Source organism: Pezoporus wallicus, unplaced genomic scaffold (genome assembly GCF_028554395.1).
Source record: "Pezoporus wallicus isolate ANWC-B61680 ecotype Strahan unplaced genomic scaffold, APGP_CSIRO_Pwel_v1 contig_3817, whole genome shotgun sequence".
Lineage (NCBI taxonomy): Eukaryota > Metazoa > Chordata > Aves > Psittaciformes > Psittacidae > Pezoporus > Pezoporus wallicus.
In genome coordinates this window covers 13,183,136-13,199,034 of record NW_026635157.1, presented here as the reverse complement: position 1 = coordinate 13,199,034, position 15,899 = coordinate 13,183,136, and the positions used below count along the sequence as shown (strand labels likewise).

General features: G+C 36.4%; 1 protein-coding gene across 4 annotated transcripts in view; it reads left to right on the top strand.

Annotated features, from left to right (window-relative positions):
- Positions 1 to 15,899, top strand: part of NKAIN2 (sodium/potassium transporting ATPase interacting 2) — a 555,084-nt gene that overhangs the window by 289,678 nt on the left and 249,507 nt on the right. For all 4 annotated transcript variants that reach the window (XR_008972171.1, XR_008972170.1, XR_008972173.1 and 1 more), the window contains one exon: positions 14,946 to 15,026. Coding sequence is in view for 1 of the 4 variants with exons in the window: in XM_057409393.1 (XP_057265376.1) it covers positions 14,946 to 15,026 (81 nt within the window). In the remaining 3 variants the exon portion in view is untranslated. The remainder of the gene's footprint in view (positions 1 to 14,945; positions 15,027 to 15,899) is intronic.

Below are 15,899 nucleotides of genomic sequence, written 5' to 3'. Positions count from 1 at the left end.
GGGCTGGGTATTGGTCAGTGTCAGTGAGCACTTGTATTGTGCATCAGTGCTATTTATCGGTGTTTTTTTTCTTCCCTCTCTGCTTTTAGTTTTCTGTTCTTTCCCCTGTTATTTCCCTTATCAGTAGTAGTAGTACTATATTGTATTTTAGTTATTAGAATGTTCCAGTCTCAACCCATTGAGGTTTTTATATTCCTTTGATTCTCCTCCCCATTCTGCCCAGGGAGGGGAGAATAGAGGGGTAAGCAAGCAGCTGCATAGTGCTGAGTTACCAGCTGGGTTTAAACCCCAGCAATAGTCTATGAGTGTTCTAGATTTCTATCTTTTACTTTCAATGACAAACTGTTTTGCAGTTAGTTCCATTGCTTTTCTATGGAAGTGTGGTCCTGCATCTAAGAGATTGCAAATATAAGCTGATTGTTCTTTTATGTTTCTTGTGATTTCATACTGTTCTGGGACAGATTCCAACTCCTGCTAAGGTTTTCTTAATCCTCCAGCTCTAATTTCTTGCTGACCACTGCACTGACCTGATAATGATACTAATTTTTTTTCTCTTTTTTATTATTTTTCCCTTGAAGTTTTATACTTATCTTTCTATCTTTTATTCCCAAGTGCTTATATGAGGCACCAATACTGCTTAAATTTTAGAATTACCTTTTTCTTCTCTCAGTGAAATTGCACTTTTTATGCCTTAAAGATGTGATCATATTCTCCAATGACCTCTTGTGGCTTACGTATTTGAATATTGTCTTATTTACTTAACCTTTCACTCACTCCTTTGTTTTGAGACTTTAACTCTCTTTGCAGTATTAATATTCCTATCTTCCTTACCCTCCTTGCTTTGGAAATTCTCCTGTTTGTTCTCTGTATTTCAACTGCTATAGTATGTCTGCAATGGAGGAATGAAGGCAAAAGAATTTTTAACAGTGAGGAATGATGACCAGCAAAAAGCAGCAAGACTTGGGTAATCCACTGAGATTTCTTGTAGACAAAAGAGCAGCAAAGCTTTTCTATGAGACTATTTCTTTTGAAGCATCCCCAAGGAATTGAGACAATGTTAGATATTACTGAAGTCCCAACAGTATATTTACTTAATGTCTGAAGTTCTAAAGGAGAATGGGGAAAAACAAATGACTGATTCTGTTTAGTGATTCACATAATGATTGTCAGGTTTGGCAATAAGTATTTACACATGAAATTGTCTAGCACTTTCCATTACAGGAACTTGATACTTGACTGCTTTTATGAGTGGGCTACAGTTAAACCTTCAAACTAAAGTTTTGCCTAAGTCTGTTTATTATTTTGCAGTTAAAGCAGCTCAGCATTTATGATTACCTAGATCAATGGAATTAAAACCCCAAAATTCAGTGTTTTTTTTTATTTATAGCCATTACATTAATTAGTTCTAATATTTCATTTTTGCAATGTCAGTGTGATATTTGACATGGAAAGAAAAAGGGAAGAGATGCCACAGGGCATGGTTTCAGGCTGGCATTTGTCCCCATTGCAAATACATCTAGCTTTGTTTGAATGAGCAGTGATTTCAAATTAGGGGATGGCAGAAAACTCTAGGCAAGCAAGCCAGCGTGCAAGCATCCATCCCACAACGGAGCCACGGGGCTGAGGGAGCAGGCTTTGCTCCTGCTGCACAGACAGATGAACCCTTGGGGCTGTGCAAGCCCTCAGTCTGCCTGTGCCTGTGCTGGCTTGGGCAACTGGCACCTGTGCAGGATAGAGAACAAAAAGAGAGCATCCTTTCTTTGCACCAGCCATGTGGAGGAGGGGAAGGAAGCTATCTTTCACTGCAGGGAAAGGGGGGAGGGCAGAGAGCAGAAGCCTCTAGCCATTATGATTGTGGCTGGTGGGGTGTTTCCTCCTGTGTTTTTGTTGCCTTGATTGGCACAGGTTTGAGAGGCTCAGAGTCTCTCCTGGCTCACATATAGATTAACATCTTTCATCTATAATAGTGCCTTAGGGTTTCTTTTTATTTTCAATGTTTCCTTTAAGCAAGATAGAACCATTTATATCTATCTATTGATAGAAGACTTATCAGGGAGCTAAAAGACCGCTATCCTCCCACTATCATCGGTTCATGTGGAGGACACTGCTCATCACATGTTATTAACTCTGGATACCTGACTGCATAACACCCACTATCCACAGTATAAGCAAAGCTGTAAAAATACCTAGACAAACACTTTTATGTGCACTGGAACAAGAGTTTATTGGAGCTGCAGATGCAGCACCTGAGACTAAGGAAGTTCCAGAATTGAGCTGCCTCCATGACCTTTATTTATCCATCTGTGTTTTTGAATTATGCTACGCTCTTTACTTGTGTGATCAAAGTGACCATCTCCTTATTAGTGCATAACATGGGTTTCTCTCACTGGTAATGAATAATGTGATTACCTTCAGCACCTCAGACACATTTGTGACAGAAATTTCTCATCTCTAACGTGAGACTAATAACTATTACCCTGCCCAGCCAGGGTCTTACGGAGGTAGTCCATGCTTAAGATGTACACAGGAGCTGCAGTAAGTCAGCTAGCCTAAGAAAATCCAACAGACAACCGAAATTGGATGTTATCTAGTAAATAAAGCACAAGGCTGGACTGGGTGAATAAGGTAAAAAGAAATATTGAAGAGCAGCATCCATGAACCTCTGCTGGTACATGAAGAAGAATTGGATGTTGATGTAAATTAACTTGGCTAACATTTCATTCTCACTTTTCTTAATTTTCCAGTATTTAATTTAAATTTCATTTGATGTTTGGAAGTGTCTTGTTTTTATTTTGCATGAAATACATTATTGTGCTTGGACAGGAAATTATTTTTTAAACATCCAAGCAATCAGGCCAACAGCATATTCAAATTTAATTCAAGCGTGAAATATAAGCATGAACTTATGCTTGCACAGTTACAATTTCTTTCAATTTCTTTCAGTGGTCACAAAGTTATCCTGTTGATCTTAAGGCAACACCAATTTTAAAATGACGGTATTTTCCTACTGGCTGTTCCAGCACTTATTTCCTCATACCAAGAGGAGTATGTACTTGATCTGGCACTCTGAAATGGAATTGGAGACCAGGAAAAACCTGTTCCATTTTCATTATACCTTACAGAATTTGGAATAATTCAGTCCAGTTTCTTCAAAAACCTATTGCTTTTCCAAGTAAAATTAACAGTCTGTCATGATGTTGTCTCCTGTCACAAAACTGTCATCGCAGTCTCTCTAATGTGGCAATGCTAGGGCATTGGCAAAGCTTCTTGGCTTGGTGGTGCTTATATTTTGCATGGCAAGCTAGGTTGCTGAAATGAAAGTCACACGACTCTCCTGCCACATTCTGGGAGCTGCCATGACTTTCCTTACTAATGTCATCAAATACCATCTTGACATCTGCATATATTCCCCCCCCCATTTGAAGTATCAGATGTTTATTCCCTAACTGTTGACCTTTCTTTCCTCCTTATAATTTGTTGAGCTATCATCCTTTCAACAATCTGCTATTTTCTTTTTTTCTTGAACAGTGCTGTGAAAGGATCTGTGTATCACTGTTTATCAAAATAGTGGGTATGCTTTTCTATCTGAGCTGTGCATAGGGTCATAAAGCCAAGGAAGATCTGTAAGAGGAAAGTCTGGGTTGGGAGGAAATCATCTCACCCAATATCCATCTCAAAGCAAAGTAAAGTTTTATAATCTTATGTTTCAAGGCAGCTTTTGCACCCTATAGTCATACCACTGGGTTTCTTCACTGCATTTGCAGTATCTCCTAATGTTGTTACATCACAGATTATGCTGTAATTGATTGCATTAAGGATATGTGATAAATTCATGTGCGTCTTGTACCTTGCAAATCAGTTTAATCCTTCCTTGTGTAACTCTTTAAGAATTTTTTTAAAGACTCGTTTAATTTAAAGGTTAATCTCCTTAGATTTCAATTTGCTGAGTTAGGATTGCTATAGAAAGAATATCTAGTCTAGCCTTAGCTTGAAATAATATCTACGCTGAAAAATGGTTGTTTTCAGCTGATATATCCAAACAGAATTGTAGCTATATTTTAATTTGATTTTCTACACTATCTGCATATTTTAATGATGGATTTACATGACCTCTAGAACACTATATTCCAAGGGGATGTTTTTTTCCTAAATCTTTTCCACCAGGTCCCCAGCCTTTGCGTCTTTCATTAGTCACCAGTTTGCTGTAGAAAATAATCTTCTGAAGTTGCAAGTGTTTCTTGCCAAAACTATTTTAACTAGCCGCTTTCATCCTATAATCAGTACTCTGTACTTCTTTTTTTGTGTGTGTTTCATCACGGGCAATAAGTAAGGTTTCTATGAACCATTCTCTATTAAATTCCTCTTGAAAATGTGAAGATGACAGACCTTTCTTATGCATAAAGAAATAGTGATTTTGTTTCTAGGGACTGCTTTGTGATTAACGGTTCATGTTCCAAATAGCTGCAACTTCTTTTACCTTTATATGTAGATCGAATCATATTCTATTCTATTTCTTAGTTTCGATGCAGTTGTAATCTCCATGGAAGATTTTGACCATGACTCAGGCAATGAGGGGAAAAATATTTTTTAAATAGTATGTTTCCTAATTAAAAGATTGTGTAAACTACTGATACAAACAAACAAGCAAACGAAAATAAAACCAGAGCAACTTTTTCTGTGGAAATGGTGTGTCATCTCTGTAGGACACATTCTGGCTATTTCAAACATCTCAGCTGTGTGTTACCATATAATAACCTGTTTGGATTCCTCTCAGTGTGATTCAATTCCTGCATTTGCAAAGCTTTCATTGTTTCAGAATGTGTAAAATGAGGGATATTATATTTCTGCATGTTTTTTTGTCCTTTGAGTTAGTGGCATATAGTGCACAATACTTAAACACCTTAAGTATACTTAAGTATATACTTAAGTATAGTTTAACTATACTCCTAACCTGCGATCCTCTGAATTTTATCTCATAATGTCTTTGTTTATAAGTGTCTTATTGTAGATATTGCTTTCTTTCCCTTTGACTACCAATACTGTATCTTTCTTCGTAAAAGGGGTGTAAAAATGGTTTTGGCAAAACCCATCTTCAGTGAGTGAAAAAAAAAGAAATGCACGAAGATGCAGTCTATTAGTATTTCAGTACTAACATTTCTTCCTACAAAAGAAATGGCACTTTCAGTGTTATACAGGCTACCCATGTAAAACCTTTCTTTGGCACCTCTGCATACTAAAAGTGTCCAACTAGCTGATAAGCAGGCACCATGCCACTGAAGCAGATGGGCATAGCTGTAGAGAGCCAAAAGACAATGTATGTGCATCAAGTGTGGATGTTGGTGGCAGGCTTCCCAGTCACTGATGTCTTAACGATTAAATGTCCCAAGTTTTTTGCATCTGTAGTTACAGAGATGCCAGCTTTACTCCTGGATGGCATTTGAAAATCTCTCTTTTTTCATTTTTAAATTATAAAGAAATTTTTGAGAATACTTGATCTAAAAGGTACTTGAGGTAAGGTTGGCAGATAAAGGAAATAGTGACAATAACCTTTCTCAGTCCAAAACAGGAACATGCTCTCACCCAAAACTGAGATGAAAACTGGAGTTCCAGAGGAAGGAGGGCAAAAGCATTATTTAGGGTATTAGAGATATGCAATGGAGAGAAGCAACAGGTACTTTCAGAGAAAATCAGATACAGTTGGAGAAATGCAATTACTGTAGTTTTACCAAAAAAGAAGGAACTGGAGGTTGTGTCATGAATGAGAGAGACTCAAAGGCAGGAATAAGAAACATTATGCTATTCTTTGATTGCATCACATTTAGGGAAATAGAATTTGACCAATCTATGTATATTAGGAGGGCTGGACCACAAAATTACCTGATTATATCACCAGTATATTCTCAGAACTGGAAGAACCTCTTGCATGCAATATTTTTAGCTAATATTTTTTTGTGCAAGTTGAAAGTAAAGGAAAAGACAAATATTCCAAAATAAGAGACTCTCTTTGTGTCCTGAGTAATACAGGGCCTAACATGCACACAGAGCTACATATAAACCTTCCTGAGGAAGGCCATCATTCATCCAATAAACACACAAAGTGTAATGTGTTCTGATTTGAATCAAGTCAAAGATTGATTGATTGATTGATAAACTAGGAAGATATTTTTAGAATAATACTTTCTTTGAATGTCTGCTGTCTGTTTTCAGTGTGAAATTGTTTTTTAGATACAGTCTTACATTTCTCTGAAGAAATTAGAAAATTAAGTCCATTTTGCATTTTATGCTCTTTTAACAAGAATAGTGTTTGCAGATCTACTTTTATTTTATTGTTATGCCTTCCAGTTTCTTTTTATCTCATTGACTGTATTCAAGATTGAAAAAGACTGAAAAAGCTATGTTTTATTAAAACATATTGATCTCACCAAGTCAAGCAGTCTTGCCAATCAGATGTATCAGAAGGGAATAAAGGAAGCGGAAGTGTGTTCTTTGTCTGAACCTGGGGTTCATTAGCATCACTCAGTGAGTCAGTCACCTTATGTGGGCATGGTGATAATCTCACAAGTATGTATCCCCTACACAAGGAAGTTGCATCTAACCATGTGCTCACCATACAGTTTCATGAAGCTAGTTTTTGTGCCTCTAGAATTTGGCACCACTGCTCCATACTACAGTTAGGGGTTCCTCTAAGGGCAAACATTAACATGTTTGTCATCTCCAAAGAATGGGAAGTGACCTTTGCAATTGACTGGTATTTTCAAAACAGCCATCAACCTCCCCAAAATAATGCTGCCAGCCAGTGACTTTGAAGTCCGTGTTCTCTGTCCCTCAGCTGTGAAACACAAACTCACCTCGTATCTTAGCCTCCTCCCAGTTTTTTAACTACATTTTGGAGTGGTCCTAGGAATTTTTGACATCAGCTCAGAGGGAGATGAGAAAGCACCTGATAGTCCTCATTTTTATTATGACAGACACCTCTTTAGCTTCAATTTAATCTTTGGAATGTGAACACCAAGGCACAAACTGAAAGCCCTGTGAACTCAATAGGCAAGGTCCTCATGGCTTTGACTGTTAAAGTGTTAAATCAAAGAAAATGAAGAGAAGAAAACAGTACCTGGGCAGCTGAATGCAAGCCTATTTTTATTTTTAAAAAAAATAAATCTTATTGTAAATGGCTTAGTTTTAGCAAGAATGTTGATGTATTCACTGAAGGAGATGGATTCCCTTTATAAATAGTTGCAGTTGGTACTCAAATACTGAGGCATCAATAAAAGAATCTAGATAAATGTCAGTAGAGTTCTGTTCCTAGCAACAGTATCTATTGATTTTATTTTTTGCATTCTGTTAAAAATGAGCACTGAAAGAATCCTGAGTGTCCTGATTTGTATTTTTAATAGGGATTTTTAAAAGGCACAGCTGCTAAAAGCTCCATTAAAATAAACTGTTCAATGACTGAATTATAATCAAGATTTTTATTTCTGGGTGTTTCTGAAAAAGCCAGGGACACCAAGGAAACAGTCAGTATGTATGTAGCTCCACCAATATTCTAATGTCTGAAGCAAATTATGGCTTCCCACCTTTCCAGTGAGAAGCCCTTCACATTAGATTACAGCAATAATATATTTCTTATGTTTATTTTATCTGGACAAAACCACCTTGCCTTCCTGACTGCTCATTGTCCAATTCAACCTGGAGGGAGGGACAATGTTCCCACCCAGGTCTGGTCTCTCAGCAGGTAGGTTCCTCCTAGGGCAGAGGGATAGAAGAGGATCAAAACAACACTATTTTACGGTTTACTATTGCCTGATCAGCTGAAATTTTGTCTTGGAAAATAGAAATATTACTAGAATTCTAATATAAGGAAAGCATTTTGAACTCTTTTTAAGTGAGAATTAACTATATATCATTTTCCTTAATTAGTAATTTCTATTTTGAGAGACTTTATAACCTCTTCCACAAATAAAGAATGCTGAGAAAATAGGAAAATAACCTAAGAAGAAAAATATTGATCCGTCTGTGAATATATGCCTTTAGTTGGGTGGATGTACTGTGATGTAGAAGGTTGGGTGTTCAGATATTTGAAGTTGCTTCCTGCTGATAAATGTTTCATAACAAAGATTTGATCAAAAGAAATACAGGAATTGAATGATGAGTGAAGCCAAACCAATTAAATCTCTACTGCTAAGTCAAAAGGGGAAAAAAAAAAAAAAGGAAAAAAAATCCTATTAAAATTTCTGCCTTACCTTATTTCCTTTAGTACATAAAATGCATTTTTGTTAAAAAAGTTGTGAGCTTTAACATATGAATACAGAAGAAGCCAAAAGAAACAAAAACAAAAAAATTCATTTGGGGATCTGGAATATTTGTAGCACCCTAGTGTAACATTGACTGAACAATGCTGAAATATAAGTTACGTGTTTCTGTGTGCTTGCTTTATAGATTTTAACCCTAAAGAGCTGTGAATCCAAGAAACAGAACATGAACCAATGAATGATTCAAGCATAAGCATTAATGTACCATCACTGTGTGTAGGGTACAAGAGACAATAGTTCTCAGAAGGTGTCTCTTCAGCAGTCCTTTGGGGATATTTTACACTCATGGCATTTAAATTGCTTTGTTCTTTTTTGTTTATGTGGAAAAAAGGGACTGCATATTTGCATAATGCAGTATTAGTATCTTGGTTTTGATGTCACTGGTACAAGATTTTTAATGGGCTGTGACACTGGGAATTTTGCCTTGGGAGGATTTTAGCTTTCTAAACAGCAAGGGTAGAGTGATCTGTGTCAGACAGAAATGAACCGAGCCCTGAAAGTACCTTTTCCTCTCAATTGACTGTAATGGGAATCTAGATACTGCTCAGAGGAGGACATCTGCATTGCAGACATCTAAATGTAGGCAGATGGGTACCGCTCTGGCAGTAATGTGCTCTGTAGAAATTCAACTTTTCTTCTGCAGAAGGAGTTAGAGATATTTCTTCAGGAAAGAAAAAAAGTAAATCTCAGCCATGTGTTTTGGGCACAGCGTAATTTTGGCACACAAGAAAATGGAAATAAACCAGAAGAACCCAAAATAAAAAAGGAGCCTAGTGAACTGTAAGTCCCTGGCTAAGAGTAGATTGAGGGGTGACTGCACTCATAGCAGTGTTCTGGCCTCTGTCCCTTCATCCATCTGTGACCTGATAAGAAGGTGCTTCAGCTTTCTTCCTGACTTTTATGCTTATGAATCCTTCCCACACAAATTTAGGGGGAAATAGAGTTAATACACTCCTATAAAGAATCAGGGCTTATGACTGAGCTCAAGCAGCATGGAAGTTTATATATAACCACTGGGTATATAGAAGCCTCTGGGAAGAAATTTTAAGCAGCACTTGCTCTATATCTGGAAGCAGTGATGCTCAGGAGTAAAAAGCCCAATCCAACAGTGATTTTCTGTTTGGTAGTGACCAGTTCTAATGCACTTGACAGTTCATCAGCTTTCAGTCAGTTTTGGCAGAGAACAGTAATTATTAAAGTGTAATTATAAAGGAATTACAGTATCAGAAAGATATTTTTACCTGAGGGAGCAAAGGGAAGGAGAAAAAACATTAATCTGTAATTGATGAAATGCTGAAGAGACAAGGACTTGCAATGCCAAGAGTTAAAAATATCCTTGATAAACACAAGCAAACAAACTGGATGTGAGAAAGAAAAGTTCAGCAACTCAAAAATGGATCATAAAAATCAATTAACATTCATTTAGAAACAGAATTCACAAAGATGGACAGTGCTTTGACACTATAGCCATGACTGATTACAAATACAATAATAATAATAATTAAGAAAAAAAGCAATACTATGTGTAAGTCAATGATACTAAGAATTCAGCCAAGCAAAACTAGTGCAGGCTGCACACTGTGACAATGAACAAGCAATGAAAAAAAATCTAGAGGATTATGATATACTACAAGAGCTTCACAGTATATTCAATTTTTATTGAGGTTGAACTGGTTGCACAAAGCCCTCTGCTGCCAGGAACGTTCATATTTGTTGTCCAAGCTACTGGTTTTGGTCTGAAGCCCTCTCTGATTAAGTCCTGTAGGTAACTGGTGGGCAGGGAAGTCTTTCATCAGGATCATTAAAAGCAGAGCACAGTTGCTCTTTGTGTTAGATTGCTGAGAGCAGCAGTTCTGCTTAAAACAGCTGGTCCTTATGCATTCAACAACTGAACCTCTGCTGGAAATGAATTTGGCTCCTGATCCTTCTTTGGAGTCGGGCTGTGGTTTCTGATCCTCCTCTGCTCTAGAGCTTCCTGATGAGGTGTCCTGGTTTCTAGAGGCAGAACTCTTGCAGTTTGGTGCTGAGGAGGTCCAAACAGGCACCACAGGAGGTTATGACAAATAAACCATCAAGTTTGCTACCTAGGAACAGCAGACTCCACCAAATAGTTCTGTTTCAGGGGTTTTTTTTCAAAGTTAAGCAGCATCTGTAGGCACCTCAAAGATTAGCTGAATGTTATCAGTAAGTTCAAATAGTTTGTTGGTGCTAAGTATTCAGAATTACACTTGTTATCAGATTTCATAGGGAAAAGATAGGTTTGAAAATTGTATTTCTAAGTGATGTATCTTCATAGGCAGAAAAAATTAGGGGAAAATAACTTTAGAAGCAAAGATAATGACAGTTGTGGACAGTTGTCACTGTGTTATTGGAAAGAGGTGTTCTTTCCAGACAGGCTGGGCTCAAGATGATCTTTGAACAAGTACTGCTGCCTAGATAGCATAAACAATCACATTTTTAATTACTACAGCAAACGTAGTGATTAAAATTTTAGAAATGCATTTAATCTCGTTTTTCTGAATGAAGCATAGAATGGTCTTGGGGCATAATATTTTCAAATTTGGATAATTCTGAAACTAAAATAGCACATTTCTAAAAAAAAAAAAAGGTAGCAAATCACAGCAATTCAATTGCTTTGACTTGCACAGGGTAATAATCTTGTAGGTCTGGAGACCTTGTATCCCTCAGTCAAGTCTGACTGTAATTGATTCACATATCCAAAAAGATTTTGGTAGCTAGAGAAATGCCAAGTGAAGTTCTGTGGAGAGAGGAAAAAAACAAAACCCTTAAATTTTAAATGTCCACAGCTATCAGAGTTGCTCACTCTTTGTACTTCAAAGGTATGTGACATATTTCTTCTTCAGGCAAAGTGCCGAGTATTAGATGTGAGTTCTGTTGACCAGGTTCATATCAAAGGCAGTAGTGGGCTACCTGGACCTTTGGCCCTTGTGACCTTTTTTCTTTTCTTTTCTTTGGAATTAAGTCTTTTAATTTCTTTGATCTTCAGTTTCACTGTTAGTAAAATTGAGATAATGCAACTTAGCTAACTTTGAAAGGAGTGAGAAGAGGGATGTATGGATTCTTAGTACTTAGTATTTTAGGTATGGATTCTTAGTTACAAGTATTTTAATATTTCAGTTTTTCCCATTCCCCAAGAAAAAAAAAGACTTCCTATATTAATTTGTTATAATTCATAGCAAAATTTCAAGCCTGTAACTGCACAGTATCAGTAAGTCATAAACTAGGTAATTCTTATAATTCTTTGTAGAGGCTTTTAAACTCATGTTTACTTGAAGAATGGGAAGCTCATTCTGCCATATAAGAGCTGTATTTATATAGTCCTTTTTACAAAACAAAATAAAATAAATAAATTTAAAAAAAGGAAACTTTTACTGATTGACTACAACTTTCAAAAATAGTATTTAAATCTTTAGTCTTAGCTTTCCAGTTATTCCTCTTTCCAGTGTGGATTTCCATAAAAATAACAAGCCCTGTTGTCATTGCTATGCCTCCTGTCATCTCCTGCTTGGTCAAGTGTGGGTTCGTCAAGGTTTTTGTATCGTTGATATGTGAGTACTGTAGCATTGTGGTAGCTTTTGTCAGATAATGCATCTGTCTTGAACTCCCACATATGAGAATGAAAAAAAAACCCTTTGAAGAACTCATAAAATGTGTTCATAATTGGATACATAGAATAAAGAATACCAGAGGGATTTGTTCATTGTCACAGACCTTCAGAGCTGAATTTCCACAACAATTTGCTGAAGCACATAGACAACAAGAGGCATGTATAACTGCATGTGATCCAGAGATAAGACATGCTAGATGTGAAGCATCTGAAAAAAAGAAGCATCCTTGTATTTCAAGACAATTATACTCAGTGTTTACCTGCAGAATTCAGGCAGCAAACGTAAAATATTTCAGAACGAAGCAGGTTAAAACATACATTTAAAAGACATTTTAAAACCTTAAGCGTAGTCCAATAACAGCAGATGCTTCTTATAAGAGTGCATCTAAAAATCAGATGACTACCATTTTTTTGGTTATAGACTAGGCAGTGGAAAAGAGAAGTTTCATTTATTCATGTAAGCATAAGGCTCTCTGCTGGGATGAGCAACTCCAAAGTGCCTTGAAGTGTTCTACTGGATGTGTTGTGTGCAGGGAGGGAGCTTTTTAATCAGCTGTTGCTCACATGCAGTGTAACAAGTTGTGCCACGAGCAGCCAATCTAACAACACCAAGTTTCCAGTGGCTCTCTTCCACATTTTTCCCGTTTTATCCATGTTGACTGATAAAAGATGATCTTACAAGTCTTTCTTTGAATGAGGATGTAATAGTGTATCTCTTCCTATTTGTAGGCCTATTTTCCTGAAGCTTTTGTGAAAAAAAAAAACATCTTTTAAGTTTTCAGATCTTTTGTCTAGTTTGCTTAAAATTGTTCAGGGGCACAGAAGTTCTTTCAAGGGAACAGACAATGCACATGGATGTTACTTGCTTAAGTCTCGTTTCTTTGGGAAAGCTGTATAAATGCAGTATTTAGAATTTTCAATATAAGAAATCCAATTATCATCATGTGTCAGAGTGAATACTTGTATTAACACCATCAGATTATCTGTGTACTTGTATATAACATTAAAGTACTAAAATAATTATCAAAACCTGGCAAGTTAAAATTATGCAAAGTTAGAAAATGCCAAATTAAGGTTATTGAATCCATATTAATTTTTCCTTCTTTTGCTTTGATAGTTACAGCACTACACGTTATATGAAAAGCCAGATGTGCCATGAGTAATCTACAGGAAAATAAATGCTCAGTATACTTAATGTCTCAGAGTTGGGTTTAAAAACCTGAATGTGTTAAGTCCATGTATCTGTTGCTATGTTTTGAAGTTTTATGAGTAGCCTATCCTCAAAGAGTAGGTGTGCATTAGAAAGGCCATGAAATCCCCATCCCTGGAGACAGTCAGACCTCAGCTGGAGAGATCACTGCACGACTTGGGCTGTGCTGGTCATGCGTTGAGCAGAGATCGGACTGGGTGGCCCAAGAGTGCCTCCTGATCTAAATAAATCTATGTTCTGTGACCAGATCTATGGACCAGAAACAGCTGTCCTATAAAGCATAGATAATCTGTATGCTTTAAATTGCCTAAAAATACTTCTGTGTAAAACAATTTGAGCTTTTAAAACTATGTTAGCTTCCATTAGGCCAAAACAGTATCACATTTCTTTAAAATCTGTACCTGGTCTACCTAATAGCTAGGCCAGTTAGCAATTACTTAGTTATCTACAAAAATAAGAAATCAAAACAGGCCTAAATTTTACTCATGTTGGATGTAGTCTCATTTTAGATCTCCTAGCAAAGGAGATTTTTCTATTTTCAGAGGATCTAGAAGATTAAGTTGAAAATGGTATTTCAAATCATAGACAATGTAGTGCAAAGCAGTACTTCTGAGAGAAATTAAAGAATCCTACATAGGTTGTTAACGAACTTAGAGACTGAGATTGTCATTTATGACAAACAATGGTTTGCCATATTTTTTTTGTAAGGGATGAATAGTGTACAGTATAAAATATTGTCTGCTTATTCAGAAGGTGATATAATACAGTGCTGTGCAGAAAACTGTTTTCTGATTTGGGAAAGTAGTTTAAAAATATTTAATCAGTACCAGTTGAAGAAGAGGCAAGAAAACACAAAGAGTAGGTCTGTAAATACTTGAGAGAAATAAATGGGTTGGTGTTATAACAGGAGGAAATTTTCCTCAGCTATAACAGGTAGGGAATAGTGTTGTGACTGTTGTATTTCACACATACGCAGTGCCATGAGTCTGTGGAATGAAATTAGCAAACATGTAGAATTGAACTGTGAACAACTAGAGGATAGATACAACAGTCATTAGAAAAAACATTTGTAAATCCTAAGGTTTATTTAGATGACGGAATTATTTGTCAAGGGAAGGTCTCAAGCATAAGAGTAACAACAGCAGGTCGAACTTTATTATACAAGATCCTCCAGTGTTATGTCAAGGAAATGTAGTTTCCAGTCCTAGTACACGAGGTCTTATGAATACAAAAAAGAAGCAAAGTAGTAGACAGGATAAAAGTAGGATAGAAAACACGTACTCCGTTTGTCACATCAGATACCTGAATAAGAAATTGGCACCCACCAAGGAACAGACTTTGCTAAAGCATGAATACTTCTCCTATACACTGTAAAAAACAAACAAACAAACAAACAAAAACAAACAAAAATAATTAACTATTTAATATACAGTATGCCCATGAGGGTGTTGAATAATTATGAATCATGCCTCGGAATGCCACAAAATATATTGATAAAGGCAGAGATACTGCAAAATAACCTATATTGAAGTCTCAAATTCAGGTGTTAGATCTATCCACTGTTTTCTCAGATACACATTTTCTGGTGTGACTGAGTACTCACTACATCACTCTGGATTGTGTCTGTGAAAGGGCAGAATTTATTCTTCATTCTCTTTCTTCCGCAACATTTTTGTTCATATGCACCATATATATAGTCTGGTTTTTGTCTTGGATTGAACTAATAGCTTAATATACTAAGTTTATCTCAGTTGATAACGAAATTATTAATGTACTATTTCTCTGTTCCTCACTGCAGTATGCTGTCTGGCTGGTCCTTTGGATTACATGGAACGTGTTTGTTATCTGCTTCTATTTGGAGGCTGGGGACCTTTCAAAGGTAATTTACCATTGGATACATTTAAGCCATCAACACTTTGTTAACATGTCCCATTCAAAAGGCTGTGTTCTGTTTTACTCATCCTCTTAGTTTTAATAGAATGAAGGTACATACTACCTTCATGGAGATTTGGAGTATTCTGGGTATGTTAGAAACTTTTAATCTAAACAGTAATGAGCACATACTTTCTGGTGCCTGCAGCAATAATGGTATGTATTTTTTAAAAGAAAATTACCTCTTTCTGCCCCCTCAGTAATTTTGCAATGCAAATTTCACCTCTATCAGAGACATTCCTTAGTGATTTTATTTTTTTTTTCTTAGTGATTCCTTTGTGATTGAATACAAAATATATACCCTCTCAAGGATAAAAAAATATTTTTTGTACCATTTAGCTTGCTGTTAAATGGTACTTAGCTGGATTCCTCTTAGGTGTCTTATACCATAGCATAGTAATTGTAAAGCAAGGTGTCTTTCATTAAATTAAAATGTAAACTGAGGTGCCAGAATAAATTGCCATTTGGATACAGCAGTGTTTTTTAACTTTGTTCTTCTGGTAAGAATGTTATGATTGAACACTTGTACACAATAAAAACCCATAGGAAAAATATGTTTTCCTAAGAATGATGTATTTGTGGTGTTTTATTGACACTGTGAGAATACATGAAGTGGCAGTTGGTAATGGGCTCAAACCAGCTTCTCAAACCAAAACTCTTACTTTCTGAGGTGATTCCGGAAGGCTGGCAATTTGTGGTATAAATTATTAGCAATGGTAACAAATCACTTTGTTAAAGTATAAGCTTCAGCTGAGTCTAAATATTGCTCTCTATGCTGAGTTATGCTCACAATGGTGTGAACTGACGATCAAGGAGAATC